The 24,141-nt window shown below is 35.6% G+C and overlaps 3 protein-coding genes across 4 annotated transcripts in view; 2 read left to right on the top strand and 1 right to left on the bottom strand.

The window, feature by feature from the left end:
- The window catches only part of npr2 (natriuretic peptide receptor 2), a 74,957-nt gene extending 72,538 nt beyond the window's left edge, over positions 1–2,419 (top strand). For both annotated transcript variants that reach the window (XR_015491822.1, XM_087254196.1), the window contains exon 22: positions 1,934–2,419. Coding sequence is in view for 1 of the 2 variants with exons in the window: in XM_087254196.1 (XP_087110322.1) it covers positions 1,934–1,996 (63 nt within the window). In the remaining variant the exon portion in view is untranslated. The remainder of the gene's footprint in view (positions 1–1,933) is intronic.
- Positions 2,420–4,553: 2,134 nt separating this feature from the next.
- Positions 4,554–12,462, bottom strand: spag8 (sperm associated antigen 8). Its single transcript, NM_001386738.4, is given in 7 exon segments — positions 4,554–6,165; positions 6,167–6,263; positions 6,353–6,415; positions 6,631–6,751; positions 9,587–9,632; positions 11,944–12,103; positions 12,240–12,462. Coding segments are annotated over 7 exon segments (597 nt in total). The 5' UTR covers positions 12,315–12,462; the 3' UTR covers positions 4,554–6,130.
- Positions 12,463–21,703: 9,241 nt separating this feature from the next.
- pmchl (pro-melanin-concentrating hormone, like) lies at positions 21,704–22,239 on the top strand. Its single transcript, NM_001162488.1, is given in 1 exon segment — positions 21,704–22,239. A coding segment is annotated over 1 exon segment (375 nt). The 5' UTR covers positions 21,704–21,741; the 3' UTR covers positions 22,117–22,239.
- Positions 22,240–24,141: the final 1,902 nt, after the last annotated feature.

Raw genomic sequence — 24,141 nt, forward strand, 5'->3', positions numbered from 1 at the left:
AAACGAGGCAACCATTTTAATCACACTTACAGGTTGTGCAAGAAAGAGAAACACTCACAGGATCTGGAGGAAGAAGAAACTGGTCCATACAAACTATGTAACATTTACTGAAAAGTTCCATATGTTATTAGACTGTGCTGGTCCTTTCTTTAATAACAAATAGCTGGCAAATCATATATACAAATCGCATATATGGCCATTTCTCAGTAATGGTAATCTTCAGCAGTGGCCTGCTGCCAGCCGTAGGTGTACGCACTGTGTTTGCCTACCGGATGTGAATTAATGCTGCTTTTTTATTTATTTATTTTTCACATCATTCAAATGGATTATTTAAAAGTATACACTATGATATACTGACAAAGCAAGAAAGAATGAGAATAAATAAAGGTGTGCGTTTGTGTGTTTTAAAGTATGCACTTGGTGGGAGATGGGTAAAGAAATTATTGGCTTTAGTTTTGCTGGCAGTTTTTCTGCACACTAAAACTTACAATTCAGATAGCTATTGTTTAAAACAAGGTTCAAAATGAGTAAACTCTCTTTAAAACAGCTAAACTTAATTGAGACATTTGCCTAAAAGGCCTAAAACTAATGAGACAAATATTGCTCATGATACCTTTCATCAGCACCTGATCCGGGGGAACTCCAGGCCCAGCCTGTGGCTGCGCAGCCTCCTCGCATGGACCCACTACATTCAGGATGTTTTAAATTATTTTATCTGACAGACTGGCACAAATAAGCAGACATCTCCTTTCTCAAAACAATTTTCTGAGTTTTCCCACCCTTCCAAAAGAGTTTGAGACTTCACCTCAGATTATTCGGTATTCTTTTTTATCTAGTAGATAACTGACCACAAAAAAAAAAAAAAGGAAAAAAAAAATAAAGATACAATAGTGTGGTTTTATTTTCTCGTTCTCACTCGCAGCAATGCCCTAATGTAGCCTTTGACAGCAAGCATCAGTGTTTTTTGAGATTGAAATAAAAATAAGGGATGATGAGATGGGTGGTGCTGGATATGTGTGTACCTTTGAATAAAATCCTGCAGGCGCCCCTGATTTTCAGGTCATGAAAATTCCATGATTCTCTGAGCTCCACTAGTGTCTGAAGGGAAAGACGCGTTCACGGTTTACTTGATGCAGCACTTCATATTTGGCGGTCGCGTGTTGATATCTATACGAACAGGCAAAAAGATTTGTACACAAAACAAATCATTCGACTCTGGGTTGACTCTTTCCCTTAAGAATGAATCATTTTAAACACGGTGCACTTTCAGATTTAATCCTCAGCTACATGTTTTTATTTACTTAGATCTGTGTTAAACACTGCATGTAAGGCAGGTATCAAAAACCCATAATAGGGGCTCTTTAAGTCTAGCGGGTTTTGCATCTAATGTAGAACATCCAATGATGCGGGTTATGATGATTTTCTCTGGCAAATCAGTAATCAGCAGTGATTACACATTAGATTTCTGCAATTGTGTGGTGTTAAAGCCATAACGGAGTTCTGAAAAAGGTCATTTAACCTTGCAAGAATAAATGCATGTCTTTTAATTAAATTCTTTTTCATTTTTTTATTCTTATATCCTTACCAAATGCTTTGTGGCTATTTAAATAGACAGTATTTAAAACAAATAGTTAAGCATAATAAAAAATAAGCTCTCATCACTGTCATATTTTCTATACTCTATGTTCAATACTACAATAAGTCCTGTGAACTCTGAACTTTGATGTCAATCTGTGAATTATGATGACTTAATCAATAGAGATAAACAACTTTTAGCACCTTTCTGTGAAGGATGATATTAGCTCGGACTCAGTCTATGTGTCTTTTTTCATTAAGGAAAGAGCATATTGGCCATTGTTGATTAGTTCCTCCTGCAAGCTGTCTGAGTGCTCATTGATGCATGCTATTGATCGCTGCTGTTCCTCTCTTTCAGGGTAAAGGCAAAATGAGAACATATTGGCTTCTGGGAGAGAAGACAGATGTCTATGTTATCTGAGAGCACTGTTGATGCCAGGAAGTGACCAGGATCAGAGCCACTGCTTACTTGTTCTGTGTCTGAAAGGGATTCTCGCTCTCACATGGAACAACACATTATAATACCTTTTAAGGGAGGTCAATTCAGGTATATTTCATACCTGCTTAAAAACTGCAAAAATTGTATACACAATTTGTTTTTGTTTTTTTACAATGAAGTTTTCCTGTGCTGACAAGTATGTATTTCCAGGTGAAATTCCTATTTTTGTGCTTTCTATATTCAGATTTTTGGAAACAAGTGATGTGATGTAATGTTCTTTCAAGTGCATGGATGGTGTTTGTTAAGAATGAGGACAGAGTGAAGTTTTAGCATAATGTAATATTTGTACATATGTATATCCAAGACATTGTAAGATATTTTGTTCAATAAACTGAATTAAAAGCATTTTCTGGCGTGGTCATGATTAATCAAATCGTAAATATCTCGACAGTTCTGAAGAATAGAGAACATTAACAAATCCTTCTTAAAGGGCTCTTTTCCAGTCAACACATAGTCCCAAATGGGTTTGTGGATTATTAGCACAAGAGAAAAAGATAAAACTGCGCATGAACATTTCAGTCTTCCACAGACTTCCATTAGCGGCTACTCTCATGCTCAAAACTGCATTTTCTCCCTCATCATTGTATTTCATGTCATTCAGGTCAGCTAAAACATTATCCAAAATTGAAATAGGACTTCATCTATTACTTGAATGCTAAAACCTTTAAAAAATTGAAACAGCTCTTTGATAAAGGGCCAAAGGAGTAGTTTCAAGATTTTGTTTCACAATATATTTAAAGGTGACATTGGAATAAGCCTTAATTTTGAAGACTGTTTTGTGTTTAGTTTCTGGTTCTGTTTAGGTTTTCGCTGTTTGCCAGCTTAAGGGCCGATCTCACCGAAAGCACTTTTTAATTGCAAAAATGCGTGGCGCACAGCAAACTTTTTGTTGACAAGAAAAATAAAATGCGGTGAACTTTTTTGTCACTAGGCAACAACTAAATCAGTTGGGTATTGTGCACGAGTGTTGCTGTTGCTATAATTTTAATATTCAATAATATTGTGATATTCAAGATTTGTGAAGTCATACAGCTCCGGATAACACAAAACAGCAATCCCTAGTCTCTCCTCTGTCTTTAAAAGTTTCCGTAGTCATCTTAACACAAACACTGCTTTTTCCTCAACGGAAGCCCCGCCTCTGCTTTCAATTGATTGGAGATTAAAAAAGATGTGCTTTTTACAATGAATTTACTTTTTCAACTGCGAGCGCACAATAGCGAAAACGCGAGGCGCAGCAGGTGGTTAAAACATGAGGCGCGCAGAGTGCATAAATCATTTAAAAAAGGTGCCTCTCAACGCAAAAAAAAAAAAAAAAAAAATTATATATATATATATATATATATATATATATATATATATAAACGTGTTCTGTGTGATCAGCCCCTTAGACAAGTTGAAAAGAAGATATGCTAGAGTGTATTTATGTACCATTACTAACATTGACGTGTTTTTGTATTAGTTTAGATGTAACCGGCTATACACCTTCACGTGTCTGCAAAATATGGACATTTGGAAACAGACAGCAAATGGACTAACGATGGTGCCATTTGTTTTTATCCATTTTAACAATGAAGTGATCCTACAATGCAGTCTCTCTGTTCAAATGCAGAGGCTCCCAGCTTCAGAAAAGGCAACAGCAAAATTTATTCGTTTTATATATAAAGGGAATGTCCCAGAAAGAGTGGACAAAACTTGCTTGTGTGTTCAAAATCTTGTTCACACTACTGTTTTATGACCTAGTGCAATTTACAAAGCTGGAAACTATATTTAAAAGATGAAGCATTTGTCTGAAAGATGCATGTCTTTTTAAAAATAAAATTCTCAAAACAAATGAATCACCATTTATGATCTTGCAGCCTTAGGGGTTGATCATTTGATTGGAGAATGAAACAGACGCGACTGATGTAATGCACTTTTTCTGCTCAAAGTTGATTTTTTTCCAACTGCGAGAGTAGAGCGTGCAACGTCGAATATTCGAGGCACAGCAGGCCGTTAAAATGCGAGGTGCGCAGGGCGCATAAGCAGCGCGAAAATGCTCTTGGGCCATTAGTAAATAATTTTAAAAAGGCCCCTCAACGCAAAAAGCGGGTTCGGTGTGGTCGTCCCCTTAAAGAAAGGGCAGGGGAGCAGCAGCTTATATGCATTTAAAGAGACATGAATCAAAATGGCTCACTGTGGACAGGTGTTTTTGATAGGGTAAAAAGGTATTTACATTTCCATTCAGAAAATTGAACCAAAGTATTATTAAGACTAGGCCAGTATAAGATTCTGACAGTATGATAACCTTGGATATAAATATCACGGTTTCACTGTATTGTGATCACTGCTTTAAAATATTATCTTTAAAATGTCTTGGTAAAAATTTAATTTTTTCCCCCCACTAAACACAATATATTTTATTTTGGGAAACATTTTAAATATTTTAGAACCGTAAACATGTCAGGCTAAATAATACAAATAAATTATGGACTTCTGCTGTCAGTTTCAAAAACATTTATTTCTTTACAACTAAAATTGACATTTTTGGATAGCTTTTTTTTTTGCTGGAGATACTTTTGTCCTAAAAACTAAACAACTGAACGTGAAGTATTTCATTTTACTCTCTCTATTAAACCACAAAATGTCTGCTCATTGAAGAACATCCTTAGGTCATTACTGCTCACTCCAGTCAGTGGTAAATAGGGATGACATCATAGTTTGATCATTAGGAACCCATTTGGCATCTGTGCCTTTAATGCATCTGTGTGTCAGCACTCATGTTCACAGCTGCTTCTCACCCCCATGATTCCTAATTACTGCCCACTATCAGCTCTGTCACAGTTACTCCTGTTGCCAGAGGTCAATTTGCAAAGCTTTATACTATTATACTTACAAACTGACATGGTAGCACACATGTTTGACTGTTTGTTTTGTTCTAGTTACGTATTTAATTATGTTTCTTAAAATAAATATATAGAAAAAAGGAGCCCTTACTAGAAGTAAAAATCAAGTCTCAAATACATAGATGCTGTTTAAGAGCTGAATAGTGGATAGACATATAAAACATTTCATAATAGATCTAGCTGCAACAATCATGTAAAATAGTTTTGTATTTAAGTAACAAGATGAATCTTTTCAGGAATCAGAATAGTTTTAAAACTTTGTCACATTCCTCCAAGAAAACAGCTTTGTAAAAACAAATGGAAACTGAATTAATGAAGTCTAAAATTACTTGTTGCCATAGCTACCCAACATTAATCCCTGCTGAAAGCATGAAAGAGGATTGCAGCGACAGAGCAGCTCTGAGACTGGCAGCACAGCTGTGTGAAAGTAAGCCATCCTAATCCAAAGAAACACAGCAGCAGTCGATTTTAGCTAATGGTTAGAGCTCTCCTTTTTGTGAAAAAAGGCAGATGGTTTTGGGGTGCAACCAAATTTACCATTTCACATTTATCCAGAGAAAACTGTCAGTCTGTTGCATGTATATAGATATAGATTGATAGACAGATAGATTGATAGATAGAAAGATAAATATGTGTTTCTTTGAATTATCACTAGGTTCTGAGGATCAAATGTCACCAACTAGAGGTAATAACTTCTGGGATAAATAAATTCTAGGATTTTTTTTGGGTGTCCATATGGAAAACGGCTCATAAATCCTGCAGAATTTTGAAAATGTAAAATTGCATAATGTTTTCTGCAAGAGTTTGGTTTAGGTGTAGAGTTTGATATTATACAGTCTGTACACTACAGTATAGAAGTCATTACATCTATAAGAAGTCTCCATTAAACATTAAAAAAAAAACAACCTGTGTGTAAATTACATACATTTAGCTGGCTGTTTCTGACAGATGACAAGAGTGTTAACTTTTAATTCCCTGTTGATTAATGATGATTAACGTACCTATTTAAAAACTTAGTTTAAATTAATGGAAAAAGATTGATTTGAGGTGGTGAAGGTGAACTGTAAAATGAGTAAGATGAACAGCTATTTATAGACTTGCATTTAGATTCACAGCATTGAATATACTCCTACCATTTGCTGTTTATGATACAACGATAACATTTGTTAATTCCTCACAAATGAACATCCTTTTCTGATGGGTACAACATTTGTGTCATCCAGCTGATCTAGTTGTTCACCGATTGGTGTACTAAAGGTGGCATTTCTTTTAAATGGACTGTCCTTCCTTGTAACTGCTGTCATGCCCTGCATGTGAAAAGAAAATGTTAATATTAAAATGATGATACAATAAAAGATGAATGTATCTAAAACCTCACAGTTCTAAAAAGGCTTACCTGAATCTTCTGATAGTTATCACTCCAAAATGTGATGGCCTGTTCGGTTGTATATTCATGACCCTGGAAGAAACAAGAAAATTGAGATGCCTGTAAATTCACGCCTGTAATGCACATATATGAAATTATATACTCAAAGGGATAATGATTTATATGTCACAAAATGCTTTCATAACAATTTACCATCACATTTTTTTTTCACTTAAAAATGAAACGCATTGCTCTAGAGGCAAATGTCAAATATCAGCTCCTAAAGGTTACAGTAGAATGAGACACACCATGGTTGAATTTGGACATGCACGGACAGATTTGAAGCCCTCCACCTTGTAGTCTGCTTTTGTTACCGAGGACAACTCTGTGATTGGAGGATCTGCGCTCAGGTCAGCATTTATCTTATCCCTGTAAAATAGAACAAAATGTTATGCTAAAACTGTAGCTTATTTGTTAATTCAATCAAGTAGTCTCTTTGAATATTAACTACTTGATTGTGTTCTGTATGCATAAGCAGGCCCAGACAGAATCTGCAGACATTTGTTTAGCCATTTCTGCATATAATTATTTACAAATTCTATACATTTATGTGGAATGCTTTTGAGAGTACAGTAATTAAAAACTAAACACATGAAATAAATAAAAATAACTTTATACTTTTAGGGTTTGCAATGGAAATCCAATCAGAACTATTTGTTTGGTAAACAAATAAGTCTCTCAAATAATACATGTAACAACCAAAAAGACCAAAACCAAAAATAGTTCTTTACAAACTGTATTGTACATATACCAAAAATGTACATATTATTCAATATTGCTAAAATTAATATAAAAACGTAATAAATAATTATTTACATAAGTTAATAAATAGGTTGAGTGAGTATGTTTACATGGACACCAATAGTCGGATTTTAAAGACTGTACTCTGATTAAGAGTTTAACACGTAAACAGCGATTTTTGATTATCTGATTCCGACTTAAGTCATAATCAAACTAAACAGAAATGAAAAGGTTCTATTTGCACAGCAATGTTATTCGGCCAATGATGAACCTTTTAGTGAAAGGTTTATAAAGCTTGCTTTTAAAGCAAAAGATGGCACTCAGATATAAGAGCAACAAATAGTTTGACTTCTATTTGATCATTTGTAAAAGTGGCAGGAAGTAGATTTTTCTAATGAATAATCAACTGCATCCCAATCATCACAAGTACTGCAGAAGACCTATGTGGACCCAAGATTCTCACAGAAATCAGTTTGGTAAAGAAAAAAATCATGGTTTGGGGTTACGTTCAGTATGGGGGGCGTGCAAGAGATCCCCATAGTGGATGGCAACATCAATAGCCTGAGGTATCAAGACATTTGTGCTGCTCATTACATTACAAACAACAGGAGAAGACAAATTCTTTAGCAGGATCTTTCTCATACTTCATCAAAGTTCCTGTAAGCAAAGAAGATTTGGTCCAGGATTGGCCAGCCCAGTCACGAGACATGAACATTATTGAGCATGTCTAAGGTAAGATGAAGGAGGAGGCATTGAAGATGAATCTAAAGAATCTTGATGAACTCAGGGAGTCCTGCAAAAACGCTTTCTTAGCCATTCCAGATGACTTTATTATAAGTTATTTGAGTTATTGCAGAGATGTTTGAATGCATTCCTCCAAGCTCATGGGAGTAACACACAATATCCATTCTTTTTCCATTGCACCACTGTACAAGAAGGACTGTACAGGCTACAATAAAAAAGGTTTACTGTCAGTAGACTCATTTGGTTTGAATTTATATAATAAACGTTTATTATATGCTCCACTTAGTGCTCTTTTTCTTTTCTCCTTTTCTTCTCTCAGCTCTCCAATCCAATGCTACTCACAGGTCATCATAGTGTAGATTAGTGAAAAAAGCAAGCCTTCAACATTTGTTTGTTTGTTTTATAAGTTCAATAGGTTGCAGGTTTACTAATAGTATAATATATTACGGGCGGGCGAAGCATTGGCGCAGTAGGTAGTGCTGACGGCTCACAGCAAGAAGGTTGCTGGTTCGATCCTCAGCTCAGTTGGCATTTCAGTGTGGAGTTTGCATGTTCTCCCTGCATTCGCGTGGGTTTCCTCCGGGTGATCCGGTTTCTCCTACATTCCAAAGACATGCAGTACAGGTGAATTGGGTAGGCTAAATTGTCCATAGTGTCTGAGTGTGTGTGGATGCGGCCGGAAGGGCATTCGCAGCGTAAAAAATTGCCGGATAAGTTGGCGGTTCATTCCGCTGTGGCGACCCTGGATTAATAAAGGGACTAAGCTGACAAGAAAATAAATGAATGGATAATATATTACCGATCAGAATAAATAATCTAACAGTATAGTATCTATAAAAAAATTTTTTAGCTGCCGTGCTGTATTTGGGAAGCAAGATTTAAGTTTGCAATGACATGTTATCTCATTTCAAATGTTTAATAAAGCTCATTTTGTTGAAAATGGTTTTAGAATACACAGTCACTGTGTGAAGACGAGAAGTTAATGACTCATGACTGAGCGCAACAGAAGGATTGCCTCTAATTTAACAGATGGTTGAAACAAAACAATTATATTTAGGCATGTCTGTCTGACATGCATTCAGACTGATAACAATCTGACACAAAAGAAGAGTCATGTTAATGATCATAAAAATAAATTACTTATGGAATTATAAATGCAAGATTTAAAAAGTGAGCATAAACAAAGAAGTAAATGGAACCATACATTTTACCACATTAACCTTTAGATGAATGACTCCCTATAAAGTGAAGCATGTTATCTGAAATGATTTAAATATTAATTAATGAACTTTTTAATGATAATTAATTTTTAATCAACAAAATGTTTTGAATGTAAAGAACATTAAAGAGGATCTGACCCCATTTTGCTTTGCCTTTCCTCAGCCTAAAATCAGAAGTAAGGACATGAGGTGTCTCTCTTACAAATTATCATTTTTGTCTTTCTTTCTTTTTTTTTTTTGACGACAGAGACTTGTAGTCAAGGTTACATTCAAGAATAAAGCAGACAGCGGCATTGTAAATAATTTTTCAAAATTATTTAATTGAACTATGAATCTGTTTGTGGCACAAAAATGTTCTTACATCAGTTCTCTTCCAGTTTCCTTCTCTCGCACATAAAAACAAGAAATGCAGGAGTAAAATAAAATGTAATTTCTGTTTTACACACGATGAGGTCATTGGACACTAAACTTTAAAGTAAATGCTTGTTTATTTAACTACCTTATTCTTTTGATGAGGTCGTTTTCCAGAAGTTCAGTCCGTCTTCCTAAAATGAAAACCACAGTGAAATTTACTTTAAAGTATTTACTGTATGGAGCAGAAAGATGGTTGGACATTTGTTTGAAATGAGCTATGTGAACTTTATTACTTGTAGAATCAAAAGGAACTTCTTTGTAAAATCTGAAAAACTGTTGCAATGCTCAAAAAATGCTCATCTGTGTAAAAGAGTTTTGGGTCAGTTGACAGTTCACCATTTTATATTTGTGAATATAACTATATTTGTGAATTATACAGTTAAATTGTACATGTCATTTCATTTTGACACAGCCATCCTGCAGCCCAAGACCGGTTTGCTAAGCAGGGCTGAGCCTGTTCAGTACCTGAATGGGAAAACTAGGTTTCTAGGGTGTTCAACCTGCAGTCTGTGTGGGTCCTAATGCCCCAGTAAATTGAAGGGGACACTATACTGTCAGTGCGCACCGTCTTTTAGATGCGATGTTAAACCGAGGTCCTGACACTCTGTGGTCATTAAAAATCCTGTGGCACTTCTCGTAAATTGTTGGGGTGTAACCCCTGTGTTCTGCCCAAATTCCCTCAATAGGCCCTTACAGATTATGGCCTCCTAATCATCCCCATGCACTTAACTGGCTCTATCACTGTCTCTCCCAGTGTTGGGCAGTAGCGTCGCTACATGTAGTGACGCTACTAGCTTAACTACATTTCTCAGTGGTGTGGCGGTAGCGTTGCTACTTTCTAAATCAAATAGCTTTTTAGTAGCGAAGCTATTTTATTTGTCAAGTAGCACAGTAGCGTTCACACAAGCTACCTTTACCTATTGCGAATTAATAAAAGACAACACCCACATTCACGGAGCTGTGAGGCCGATTTCTAGCCAATGAAAGTAAATCCATATGATGGCGAGAATGACTATTTCTTCTTCTTCCTGTTTTACCGTGTTCGACAACAAACTAAGTTTTTGGTACGTTAATGCTACCTCTGGTTGGTGACGTCACCAACCGAAACTTGCTTGATGGAAAGATGACTGAGGGAGAGAAGTTATTTCTGAAGCAGGATTCCTTGTGACCATACCTTGAGGAGTACATGCTATGATGCAATAACTTCTAAAGATGATGTTTCTGAAGATGTGCTCAAAAATACTTTAGTATATATATATATAGCGCAGTTCATTTGGCATATGTGAATCCACCAATCGATATCGGATGCGTGCCAAAATAATCCCTCCCTGATCGCTTGAATGAGGTGGTCTCTGCTCGATTGAAACAAACTCTGGAGCAGATCCATTGTAGTGAGACAGTGATACGATCCGAGCCCTGATATATCAGTGTTTTATGGATATGTAATAGGCATACTGCGATATGAAGAGAGAATTATGAGTAAGGCAGGAGATCATTACAGACATCCCAAGTCTCCCGAAAGTTTCAGGAGTCTCTCGCAAATGCACAGAGACTCCAAGATGCCCGTCAACGAGTTATAATCTCCTGAAAATCACTCGTCTTCCTCCCAGTCCTCAAATACGTTGCGCACCCTTCTCACCCCTTCCCACCGCATCCCTCCTCGTTCTTTAGACACGTCCCGCGCACCTTGTCAATCACCACCAAACCACCTTCTCCCCTGACAGCGGGACTCAGCAAAATAAACCGTAAAACTCTGACCAATGTGAGAAGAGTTTACTAACACGTGACTTGTTTTGATCTTGGTTTTGGGCTTTTGGTCCATTTAAAAACTTAGCCATGTGAAAGCGAACCACGCCAAGAGCAAAGAGCAACAATGAAACAATTTTTATCCTTGTTTCGGAACAACTGAATCGATTCACAGGTGTGACAGCACCCTAAGATATGATTGACTTGGATTAAAGTTGCTTCTTCCTTTATTTACTCACAGGTGAGTGGGCTTGAAAAAACACCCATACTCTTCTTTCTTAAAAAAAATAAATAAATAATCCCACTGACCCCTCCTCAATCTAGCATTTAATTCTCTGAGCTCTGACAGTACCTTTGTATAATTAGTACTTCTAGTGACTAAATGTAAATTTAATGGAATAAAGCACGTGCTCCATTTTTAACTGTATTTATTGCATATTAATGCATAATGCATTTTAAGAGTCGGTGTGATTAAATGTGATTAAAAAGTATTGTTAACTTTTTATTTAAAATTAACCATTACTAAACTAAAATAAACAAACAAATACAACAAATAAAAATAAATACCCAAAATATTTATTTATATCACATGATAAGGTTGGATAGTGTAAATACCAAGAGAGAAAACACGAATCTTAAGTATCAGGAGAAATGTGCTTATCTTAAAGTAAATTTATAACGTAATTTTTAACCTACCTCTTTGTCGCATCCTAAGGCTTGTAGGAGCATTAAAAGCAGCTCTGAATGTGCTGGTCCCCTGCACTTTAGCTGCCACGTCTATCGTAAGAATGCCTGTGTGTCCGTGCTTTTGAATACATGTTCTAGGTCTGGAACTGTCTAGCTGCGCAGTAGCCCCCTGAAGTGCATATGAGAAACTGATTAAGTGAGATGAGACATAACAAGGGCAGAAAATATGTTGACAACTGTAAGTGTACCATCATATGCAAACATCAGCATGTACTATGATAGTAAATATGTTTTGAGAAACTTACCTCCTCAACCCAGTTTCCCAGTAAACATTTTCTACCCGGTTTATTTTCCTCAACATCTGTGACAATTGCACTCATCTTTGTGGTATGACGTCAGGCTACGTCGACTTCAGGTGAAATAAGTTCCTTGTGAAAACTGCTACGCTGGGCTATTATTCTTTGTAAACATTTCATCTGAGCTCAAGTCCTACAATCGCTGAATCTGCCTCGGTAGCCACGGTAACGTAAACAAACACACGTTGTGGTCTCGCTTTCCATTGGTAAAGTCCAAATGGGATACAGCTGCGGATACTCACATGAATATAGAAACATTTCTGTGACACTTTACAACAATAATTGATATTTTTACATTACTGCCAGTGGTAGCTAGGTTTAGGTTTGGAGTGGGGGTGTTTAATAAATAAATAATATAAATAATATTTGATATAATTAGCGTTTACATTACTATGATGGTGGGGTTTAGGATTGTGGTAAGGATAGACGTTAATTCAATACAATTCATGGATAATGAATTAATGGAAGTTGTTTTAACTCGTCTTAGTGTTTCTTGTGCTTTTACATTTACCTACACCTTAACTTTATATATTATATTTTAAAGTTAATTAAAATCTGTATTATATGTAAAATGTATGACACTGTGGCCTGGTTCGTGTCAGTTGGCATTTCTGTATGGAGTTTGCATGTTATTCATGTTATTCCTGTGTAAACGTGGATTTACTCTGGGTGCTCCAGTTTCCCAAACAGTCCAAATACATGCACTATAGGTGAATTGGATGAACTAAATTGGCTGTAGTGTTTGAGTGTGAATGAGTGTGTAGGATTTCCCAGTACTGTGTTGCAGCTAAAATGGTATGCTAAGCCAAAGTAAAATGAATGAAAATAAGTTATTTTCCAGAAAATAGAATAATAAAATGTTTATTAGGAAATGCTTCTAGGAATCTGAAAACATTTTGGGGTCATTTTTTTTCTTTTTCTTTTTCTAAAGATAATTTTATACACTAGTGAAAAAAAAGAAAACTTGGACACAAAATAGCCTCATATAAAAGTTGCTCCAATTGGACTTCTCAAGGTCAAAAATGAAATGAAAAATCAGATCCTGCTGTGCCTGTGAACACCATCTATGTTTGTCCACTGTTTGACAAGCTATTGCTCACTAAAGAGACTGTACCAAAGAGAGACTTATTGCAGAAGTCCTGCTGAAATCTCCTAACATGCATTTGAGGAATGTTAGAAATATGTTTACCAGCTGGAGGAAACAGTATTGTTTTTTGAGAAGGTCTTATGGTCAAGATACCAAAAAACAAACGTGTCCTCATTTAACCTCACTTGAATAACTTAAAGCTTTTATAAAGATTGTGGGAAGTCATTTATATGGTCCTAACTAAGCAATCAGAACATTCACGAAACTTAAGACACCAAACAAAGCCACCAAATCAAAGCACAGCAATGATCCTGACATTTCTACCTTAGTCACTTGTAGTGATCAGAAATTTCTTCAAATCTCTCACTCTGAAGATGTCATTGTTTTATTTGAGTATAAACATTGAATCATGTACAAATATATATTTTGTTTCCTAATATCGCACCCTAAAAACGTTATGAAAATTAAAGGCCTGAATAAAACAATATGGGTTGATGGGCAATCGTTGTAATATGCTTTGCATTTTCCTTTATATATCTTAAAGATCTTTTAAGCCAGTGTGTTCAAAATGTGATTCAAATTAGTTAAAGGTGTCTGCTATTAAACTGCATGTTATCTTTGCACCACAAACAGAAAAATTCACAGTTTAGTTCAAAAAGGAGGAATGAAATGTAACAATTCATCCCATAGTCAGTGTTAGGGGTGAAATGCAACATTTTATGTTATGTAATTGTTTAACGTTATGTAATTTGAAGGCTTATTGTGTGTGTGCCAAACTTCTTTGGCTTTGAGGTCTTTCACTTTTATTACCTATACTGAAATTTAAATATGCAAGTACAAATAATTTGCTTGGGGTTCGTTGTAGCATCACTGGTGTTTACAACTAACTATGAGTTTTGTTTGTTATAACTGACTCAGACTATTGCCGTTACAACTTATCCAGAGTCTTATAGCAATGAATTTGCTCAATTTACAGTAACAGCTAAAGCATTAGCACCAAAAACATGAATTAAATTATCTACACAGACACACAATTAACATCATTCACTTTGATGGGTTTAACTAAAAATCAGGCATTACATTACAAATTTGTAGTTAATGCAATGTCTGCTAAAAATCTGAAATTTTCGTAAGGGAAAGAGGACTAATTCGAGAGTGTGTGCAAAGTGAAGAAGCTGATTTGTAACTCCTGAACAGAGAGAATAGTATTAAACAGCCCATGTTAAAACTATTTCTGATGGCTCTACACTTTTTTATTTAGTTTTTCCACATTTTTGCTTGACTTAATGTCTTGGCAGATCCATGTCTCTTGGTATTTTTAGTGGCTGTGTGTATTGATGGAATTTCATGACTTGTCAAACATGGCATTGTCTCAGGAAAGTTGAACTTTTTCTATCACATAGCATCTACAGTAGAACAATTTAACTTTAATAAAACTTTTCAAGTACTCTCAAGCCAAGTTCTCAAACCTGTCAATAAATCTCTTGCTAGCTTCTTCCTCCAAAAACAGTGAGGTTTCAACGCTTTTACTGTTCACCTGTGTTTAAAAATAGCAAGAGCTTCTCAAACTGCACCATCACTAACACTCATTGCTCCAGCGGCTTAAAACAACATTTCCCCACCCAGAGTTCACATATGTCTTATGTGTAGTCATTCACGCTGGCAGGACTTGGTTGAGGATCAAATTTACTCAACTTTAATTAATTCTTGCTTATAGAAAGACAAGTCAAAGACTCATCACCAGACCCCCTTTTTCCATGCCTTGTTGTACTCTGTTTTTGCACACACACACACACACACACACACACACACACACACACACACACACACACACACACACACACACACACACACACACACACACACACACACACACACACACACACACACACACACAATACATTCACAACGTGCACTGCTTAATAACGAATGTCTTGCTGGTTGTAATTATTTTGACCAGCGGCTACAACAGGGGCTAATCCTCTTTTGAAAAAACACATGTTATAACAAGAAACTAAACTAAACTAAACAGAACTTCACATCTAAACACTGGACTGACACAGTTTCAATTCACTAGAACTGCTGTGTAAAGCTGCTTCAACACAATTTACATTGTAAAAGCACTATAGAAATACAGATTAATTTAAATGAATTCACTTTCTGAAGATTTGAGAACCACACAAAATGCATCACTATAATGCATCACAATATGTTTTATAGTGTGCCAGAGAATAAGCAAGCAATATTAATAAATGTTTGGAAATAAAGCTGCATTAATTTTTATGAACAGTTGATGTAAGCAATTAGTTTTACACATAAAGCCTTTAGCTTGCTCAGTTCAATAATAATTAGTTATGTAATAATATCACTTTTCCAAGTAACGAGTAAAGTAATGCATTTATTAAAATATTAAGTCATAATATTTGTTAATTTATAAAAAATGTAATGCAAGTTTTTAATTCATTTGCTTCTAAAAAAATAAATTGCTGAATAAAAAAATTAACATTGAATCCCGAAATTAATGAGAGAATTTTCTCCCTGCAGAAACAAACAGAAACCATGATGGTAGATCCTTACATTTCTGCACTGCACGTTTTCTCATTATTCTAAACGCATGGAAGCAAAGTAAAAGGAGATTGCCTCAATGCTCATTTTACTTCACTAATAAGACAAAAAGTACGAAAGCCTCAAACACATTGCTTTTACATTTCATTAATCTCTATATGGCATGTTGACCTCTGGGCTTTACATTATTATTATTATTTAATGTTTTTTTTTTTTTTAAAGGTAACTCTATTTAAAGAGCTCCTCTATTTAAAAAAAGAAGAAAAAAAATCCTCAAAGTTCTGAAAGAACACAAACCTTGGTAAAGGTAAGAAATAGTAATGCAAAAGTTTCGTATATTATATAATAATATTAATATTCTGTATAATTAGTGTTTATACATTCCTATGATGGTTGGATTTATGGGTAATTTAATAAATAATACAAGTAATTACTTCCGGCCGCAGCTGTATGCTTTACATGCCTTTTTAAAACTTGACATTAATCATTCATTCATTTTCTTTTAGGCTTAGCCCCTTTATCAATCAGGGGTCGCCACAGTGGAATGAACCGCCAACTTATCCAGCATATGTTTTACACCGTGGATGTCCTTCCAGCTGCAACACAGTACTGGAAAGCATCCATACACTCTCTCACACACTCATACACTACGGTCAATTTAATTTATTCACTTCACCTATAGCGCAAGTCTCTGGATTGTGTGGGAAAACGAAGCACTCAAAGGAAACCCACACCACCACGGGGAGAACATAAAAACTCCACAGAGAAATGCCAACTGACTGAGCTAGGACTCGAACCAGTGACCCCCTTGTTGTGAGACAACAGTGCTAACCACTAAGTCACCGTGCCGAACATAAACCGTTACTTTCTGGAAAAAAGTAACTAATCAATGTAACTAGTTTTTTTTTGAGGAGTAACTAAATATTTGAATGCATTTCTTTCAAAAGTAACATTCCCCAACACTAGCTCAGTCTGAGTTTACAATAGAATTAATAATAAAAAAATATTATTAATTAAGCTTATTATTAATGTCATTGGACAAGTGCATATTTTAGACTTAAGCTGGATGATGACACTCACATTGTAACATTGACAGTCTTAATTATTTGATTGTAATTAGCATAAAACTAATTTGACACTAACACTAAATATTGTGTTTTGTAATGCTGCTTTACTGTCAGCATTAGTTTGTTTCATAACCGCTGATTTTATTTTATTTTTTTTAATGTTTGTAAGCTGCTTTGACACATATTTTATAAGGCGTTAGTTCTTTTGATGCTGCATTTTAAAGGATCTTGTAGTCTGTCTTGAGAAATATTCATGGTCTTGGAACATTCGGACATGGAACATGGCCTCAAGGGCTACAACAACGCATACACTTTTTGTGGCTTGTGTGAATATGTCCACTCTGTGCTTTTTAAGTCTCAGGATGAAAGCACAGAGCGTGTGCATGTATTTGGAGCTTTTCTTAATACTGACAAAAAACAAACAAACTTCATTTCGGCTCAAATGATGGTTTATTTACACAGCCTCAATCATTCAGACCAAGAATAAAGCCAGGGACTTGCCAGTAAAACTTGATGCAACAGTGACAATATTTAAAATGTTAACATATACAAGATCTGTGCATCTTTAAAACCAATCATTTACATTAATACATATGATATATCTGCTGTACAAAATAAAAAAAAATAATAATGAAATAATCTTGAATTCAAACATTATGTAAAATGAGAATATCCATTTGGGGGGGGGGGGGGATATTTAGTTTTAGTTATTTTAGAGGAACTGGATTCCACTATATTCTGTTGCTTATTGTGTTTTCAGATATGATCAGAAATATAGTGAAATAAACACTTAAAAGACTGAATTCAGTCCTTATTGGCTTTTAGTCAACTGCTGCATATGGATTCCAAGAACATAATTGAATTTGTGGCTGTTAATATGTCAATTCATTACACAAAGAAGAGAGCTCTATTATTTAACTAGGTAGAATAACACTTTAGCTCGGACGACGGTGCAGCCCGCTTCTTCAGGTTTTTTAAACAAAGTTCTGCTGCCTCGGCCCAAGTGGTGGCTCAGGTTATGTGAGAAGCACTGTCTTCTCTCCAAGTGAGGCTAAGTTGCCTTTCCTCTGGCCCCTGAGCCAGGGTTTAATGTTTTGCTTGGCAACTACTGGTATGGTCAGCTGGTGTGCACATTTCAGAGAGGAGTCTACAACCTCGGGAACCCTTTTCTCATGTTGGGATGGTGAGGTGTAGAGGTAAGTTTGTTAATGGGCTATTCAACAACACACAAACATCTTCTGCTGCGTACAGTGCTTGGGGTGCCAAGGAGAGCAAATACAAAAAACAACTGAGAAAGACAAACTAGTATTTGTCTAATTTGAAACAACAGCAAAAAATGTCTGTGGGTTACTTTCATGATGTGTGCAACCTTTCAATACCCACCATGAACAGGTGTTTAATAGGTGAGACATACAAAATGCGTCCTGCTGTGATTCCTCAGGACCAGGGTTGAAAACCACTAATTAAAATCAACATCACATTCGGTATTGCAATATTTTTGCATTGACCTGCTTTCAGTCTTGTTCAACAGGGAAACGGTTACAGTCCAGTTGGAGATAGACAAACGGAGCATGGTTAAAATTCTTCAACTGTTCCATCCTCAATTTATAGTTGTAGAAACAGCTCTGTTATGAGCATATGGCCTGCAGCTGTCCTTAAATAACCAGAAACCGACTCACAAGCACCTGCCCAAGACACACACACACACACACACTAAAAACCTAAACATACTGAGTGTTGTTGTGACAACAGTAACCATAGCATGTCTTGATACACGGGGGTCAGTACCTGTAAACCTCTACAACCAACAAATCTATCAGACAAATGAGCTATTTGAACGAGATTATTACATTTTGGAAAGAAATGTGAAGTGTTTGCCCCATGCAAAACAAATCATGTTAGGGTCATTGCTATGGTGTTGAAATGTGACTACTATGGTATTGTAGAGGGTTGCCACATTTTTTTTATTGATGGGAGGTTGCATTTATGCATGTGTCCAAAGATAATATAATAAACCTCAATATATTATTCTTACAATCCACTGTGTTAAACATATGCTGGATAAGCTGGCGATTCATTCCGCTGTTGTAACCCCTGATAAATAAATTAACTAAGCTGAAGGAAAATGAATGAATTAATAATTCTGACTTCAACTGTGTGTGTGTGTGTGTGTATATATATATATATATATATATATATATATATATATATATATATATATATATATATATATATATATATATATATATATATATAGTTTATTAAGTAGTCTGTAAACGACAATGAAATTTGTTATTATAATTGCTCATTGTTATAATATCCATTTTTGATTCAACAAGAAGCATACTAAACTCTCAGAAATAAAAGTATGTGAGCTGTCACTGGGGTGGTACCTAAAGGTGCAAATTTGTACCTAAAAGGTCCATTTCAATACCTCAACGGTATACCTAAAAAGTACAAATGTGTTCCTCCTAAATATGTTAGGCACTAATATATACTTTTGAGATACAAATATGGACCCTTTAAGTACAAATGTGTACCTTTTGAAAAGGTTCCACCAAGCTCATGTATCTTTATATCTAAGAGTGTAAAATGTATACAAGTCTTTCTAACTAAATATTTTTTTTACGTCTTTGATATATTCAATTGTTTGTAGCTTTGTTTCCAATTTTTGACTGCATATACTTATTTATTTATATAGAGGCATAATTCATTTATCATATTCCTATTCTCAGAAACCAATAGAAGGGAAATGTGGTGACACAGTTCAGCCTTGTTCAAACTTCTTAAAAACAAGAGGAAAGAACATTCAGAGCCCACAGACCATACAGCAGTAAAATCCACCCACCTTGTTCCTGGATATATAACATTCACCAGATGAGCTTGTTTGCATATTACTAAAACAGCCCAGAATGCTTTTCCAATTTAGTTCTCTTTTTCTTTAAACTAGCCACGACTGCTGTATTTCCATTGTCTCTAACCCCATTATTGTGTCTCTATCGCTTTCTGTGCTCACCTTAGAGGAAAGATTATTTGGTAAATAATCAAACCACACACACACACACACACACACACACACACACACACACACACACACACACACACACACACACACAGACACACACACACACACACACACAGACACACACACACACAGAGAGAGAGAGAGAGAGAGAGAGAGAGAGAGAGAGAGAGAGAGAGAGAGAGCAAGTGTGCAGTGCAGGAATACTACAGTAGTTCACATCAAATTCAACTTTATAAGTTATATATGTTATCCACTGACACATTTTGCTGTACCGTTTGTACTGCCATATAGCGTATTAATAGCTAACTAATAATAATTCTGTCTATAAATGGACATACACAAAGTAGGTTAGAGCCAATAAGCATCCAATTTCTCTGAAATAAGACCTGTTCAACTTAAAATAGTTGTTGATTATTTCTTAAAAGAAAATAAAACCTCCATAAATGTTCTATGTAAAGACAATAAAAAATAGCAATGGGATATGATGACAAATATAAACAAACAAACAAACAAATAAATAAATAAATAAAAATGACTCACCCTTTCTTTACCCTTGACTTGTTTCATGTTTTTATCTTATACAAAACAAGATATTTAAAAAAATGCTGGAAACCAGTAGCCTCTGATATCCACAGCAGAAAAAAAGTTTAGTAGGTACCAGCACTTAAAAATCTGTAAAATCAATATATATATATATATTCAGTTTAAAAAGAAAAAAAGAAGCTCAAAAGGATGTACAAGTGGATGGTAAAATGTTAAATGGCTTTAGTGTGTGCTATCCCTTTAACAAGAGTCATTATACTTAAGTATTCTGTAAAATTATATTGTATATTTGTTCATCATCTGTCAAGCTATCTTGAGGAGATTTGCTTAACCAATCTGTCTACCATTTTGTGCACATCAATTGTGCATAACCTGATCTTCAAGCAGTTCTGGTTAGCAGAACCTCTAGGTTTAAGGATATAACGACTTTATGCAGTATGAGGTAAAAATAAACAACATAAGCATCAGACATCACCTTTGCCATAGAGTTATTGAATGTAATATAAAACTAATGTCACCCATTTCCGTGGGCTATTCAGAGTATGACGAATGTACAGATTTTTCCTACATCAAGAAGCATTTATCAGTAGGAGCATCATTTCAGCTGTGTTAACATGACGCTTGATACAAAGTGAAGTGCTGGCACTGTCAACAAAGAGCAGAGCATTTCTAAATGAAATGATATAACCTCCTGCTGGGTGTTAATCTTCATTTTGGGCGTCCAGGGTTTGAGTCTCTTTAGATGGCTTTGCCTTATGATTCACAATTTAAGCAGATGTTTTTCACTTGGACTCTTCAGCAGGTGTTACATCCTCTCATATTGTTTCAAAGTGTGTGGATTCTGAAATTACATTCCCTCTTGAAATGGCCATTCAGAGGAACCCTGGGGTCTGCACACTGATCACAAGCCACGCTGAAGGAAATCTTAATCAGTGTTGCACCAAACAAAACCCTTAAGCTCTGTCAGTGGTCTTGTTGGGTTCTGAATGAGTGTTTGTGTTTTTATTAATAGCCTCACAATGATGAATCTGAGGTAACGTGGCACAAAGACCACTACTGGTAGGCCTATAAAAATGAACCGAAGCACCAAAAACATCAGTCTAGCAAGCAAGACAAGACAGGAAACAGCAGCCAAACCGCTAAAGCAAACGCTCAAGATCAAGAATGAAGCTTTCTGCTGGGACCGTCCTCATCACCGTTGCACTTTTGTCTGAGTGCTACTTTAAAACAGCTGCTATTCCGATGACCAAATCTGAGGAAATCGAGCCAGATCTGCAAAGCTTTAGCGAGTCCTTGGAAGAGAACTCTCTGAGATCTACACCAGGTGGCTCCAGGATCATCGTGGTGGCTGACTCCAATCTCCTGAGGACCCTGACATCTCTGAACAGAGGAGTCCCTCATCTCAACGCACCCGAAAGCCTTCTCAGCACAGAGCGCAGAGAAGTTGGTTCAGACCTGAGTCCGAATTTTGCCATCATCAGAAGGGACACCATGAGGTGCATGGTGGGAAGAGTGTATCGGCCATGCTGGGAGGTGTAGGACTTCTGGGAAGACATGGAAGCGGTTGACGATTCTTTGTTTCTTATCCAGTGTTACTCAGACAAAATATACAACTTGATGCTGTTTATCTGAATTCTATCTTGCAATTAAATGTTGAAAACATTATTCTAAAGTACACGGGTCTGTTCATGTTCTGTTCTGTTGTCAGCATTTCTTTCAGATTTTCAAACATTTAATAATGTGATCTGAGGTTATGCTCAATGCTCATATAGCACACATTTCTGACTACAGGTAAAAGCAATAAATAGTTTTGGCTAATGTTTAATTAAACATAAAATAGTTTTTTTTTTAAAATGTTTGATTTATGCAGAAAGAACCATAAGTGTGCCTGTATGCTAAATTGCCATAGTTCATAGCTATTTTCATTTCATTTTATTTTCATGGTCTTGAGCCATGTAAAAATATTAACTTTAGACAATAATTTGTGTTTAGTGAAAACAGTTGAAACTTTAGATAAACACTTTAATGAAATTGTGGTGCATATTACAGTATTGAGTGTGCAGTTCCAGTGTACAGTTTTAAGGGGAATGATTTTTTATTCTTTTTAAAATAGTATCCAAGTGCTGTTTAATGGAGAAAAGAGCTTTTCAACACTTCTAAAAAATATAATAGTTTAATTTCTTTTGTCTTTACCAAGATGACATACAGTACATACCATTTTACTAGTTATTTACTTTTCAGCTTAAAGGTTTAATTAGGTTAATTAGTTTAACTTGACAAGTTAGGTTAATAAGGCAAGTCATTGAACAGTACCCAGCAAGTATTTATTTATTTATTTTTTGTTTTTTAAAAGATGTCTAATTGATGTCTTATAGACGTCTAAACATAGTCATGTTAGCTAAAACAAGGCTAAATTTGGGCTGTCAGTGAAAATCTAGTAGACATCTAAGAAAAGGCCAAAACTAGACTAGTCATCAAATAAACAGAAATGAATGACTACACATATAAAGTATGTCTAATCTGTATATTTGACGACTAGTCTAGTTTTAAGCTATTCTTAGATGTCGATTTTCACTGACAGCCCAAATTTAGCTTTGTTTAAGCCTAACATTCTACGTTTAGATGGCTATTATATATATATAGCTTAGCTACAACCGTTTCCAACTCACAAATGCTTAATAGTTTCTAGTAATCTTGAACGCCTTTTTTTATTTTGATGAGCTGTGTTTGATAAGGGTTGGAGCAAAACTATATAAAGAGTTCAGATGCAAAAACATTTAAATGCCATCTAAAAATTTCTCTTAAAATTAGCATTTTTCCGATACTCTTGTGTGTAAGTTTAGTAATTTCATATGTTGATATTTCATATGTTGATAAATAGGCTATTTCCATTGCTGTAAAGTGAAAAAACTGAACATAAACACAGGAGGTTGAGAAAAATGCTTGTTTTTGAAAGAAATTTCAGATGGCATTTAGAGGTTTTTGAATCTGAACTCTTTGTATAGTTTTGCTCCAACCCTAATCAAACACAGCTGATAAAAATAATCAAGGTGTTCTACTATTAGAAACTATCAAGCAGGTGTGAATTGGAAGTGGGGTGATGCAGTGGCGCAGAAGGTGGTGCTGTCACCTAAAAGCAAGGTGAGGTGGTTCAAGGTCGCTGGTTCAAGTCTTGGCTGGGTCAGTTGGCGTTTCTGTGTGGACTTTGCATGTTCTCCCTGCCTTTCCTCCGGGTGCTCCGTTTACCCATAGTATAAAGACATGTGGATGTGTATGAGTATGAATGTTATGTAGTGTGTGTGTGTGGATGTTTCCCAGAGATGGGTTGTGACTGGAATGGCATCCACTGCGTAAAAACGTGCTGGATAAGTTGCCGGTTTATTCCGCTGTTAAGACCCCGGATTAATAAAGTGACTAAAAAAAAAAAAAAAACATAACTGTAGTTATGACATAAGATATCTATCTACAGTATATCACTGCCAATGAATCAACTAAATTAAAAAAAATGATAAAAGTTCACTAAGAATAAATCAATAGGCATTGTCTCATTGATTTTAAAAGCAT

The sequence above is a fragment of the Danio rerio genome, chromosome 5, assembly GCF_052040795.2.
Source record: "Danio rerio strain M-AB ecotype USA chromosome 5, GRCz13ab, whole genome shotgun sequence".
In the NCBI taxonomy this organism is placed as follows: domain Eukaryota; kingdom Metazoa; phylum Chordata; class Actinopteri; order Cypriniformes; family Danionidae; genus Danio; species Danio rerio.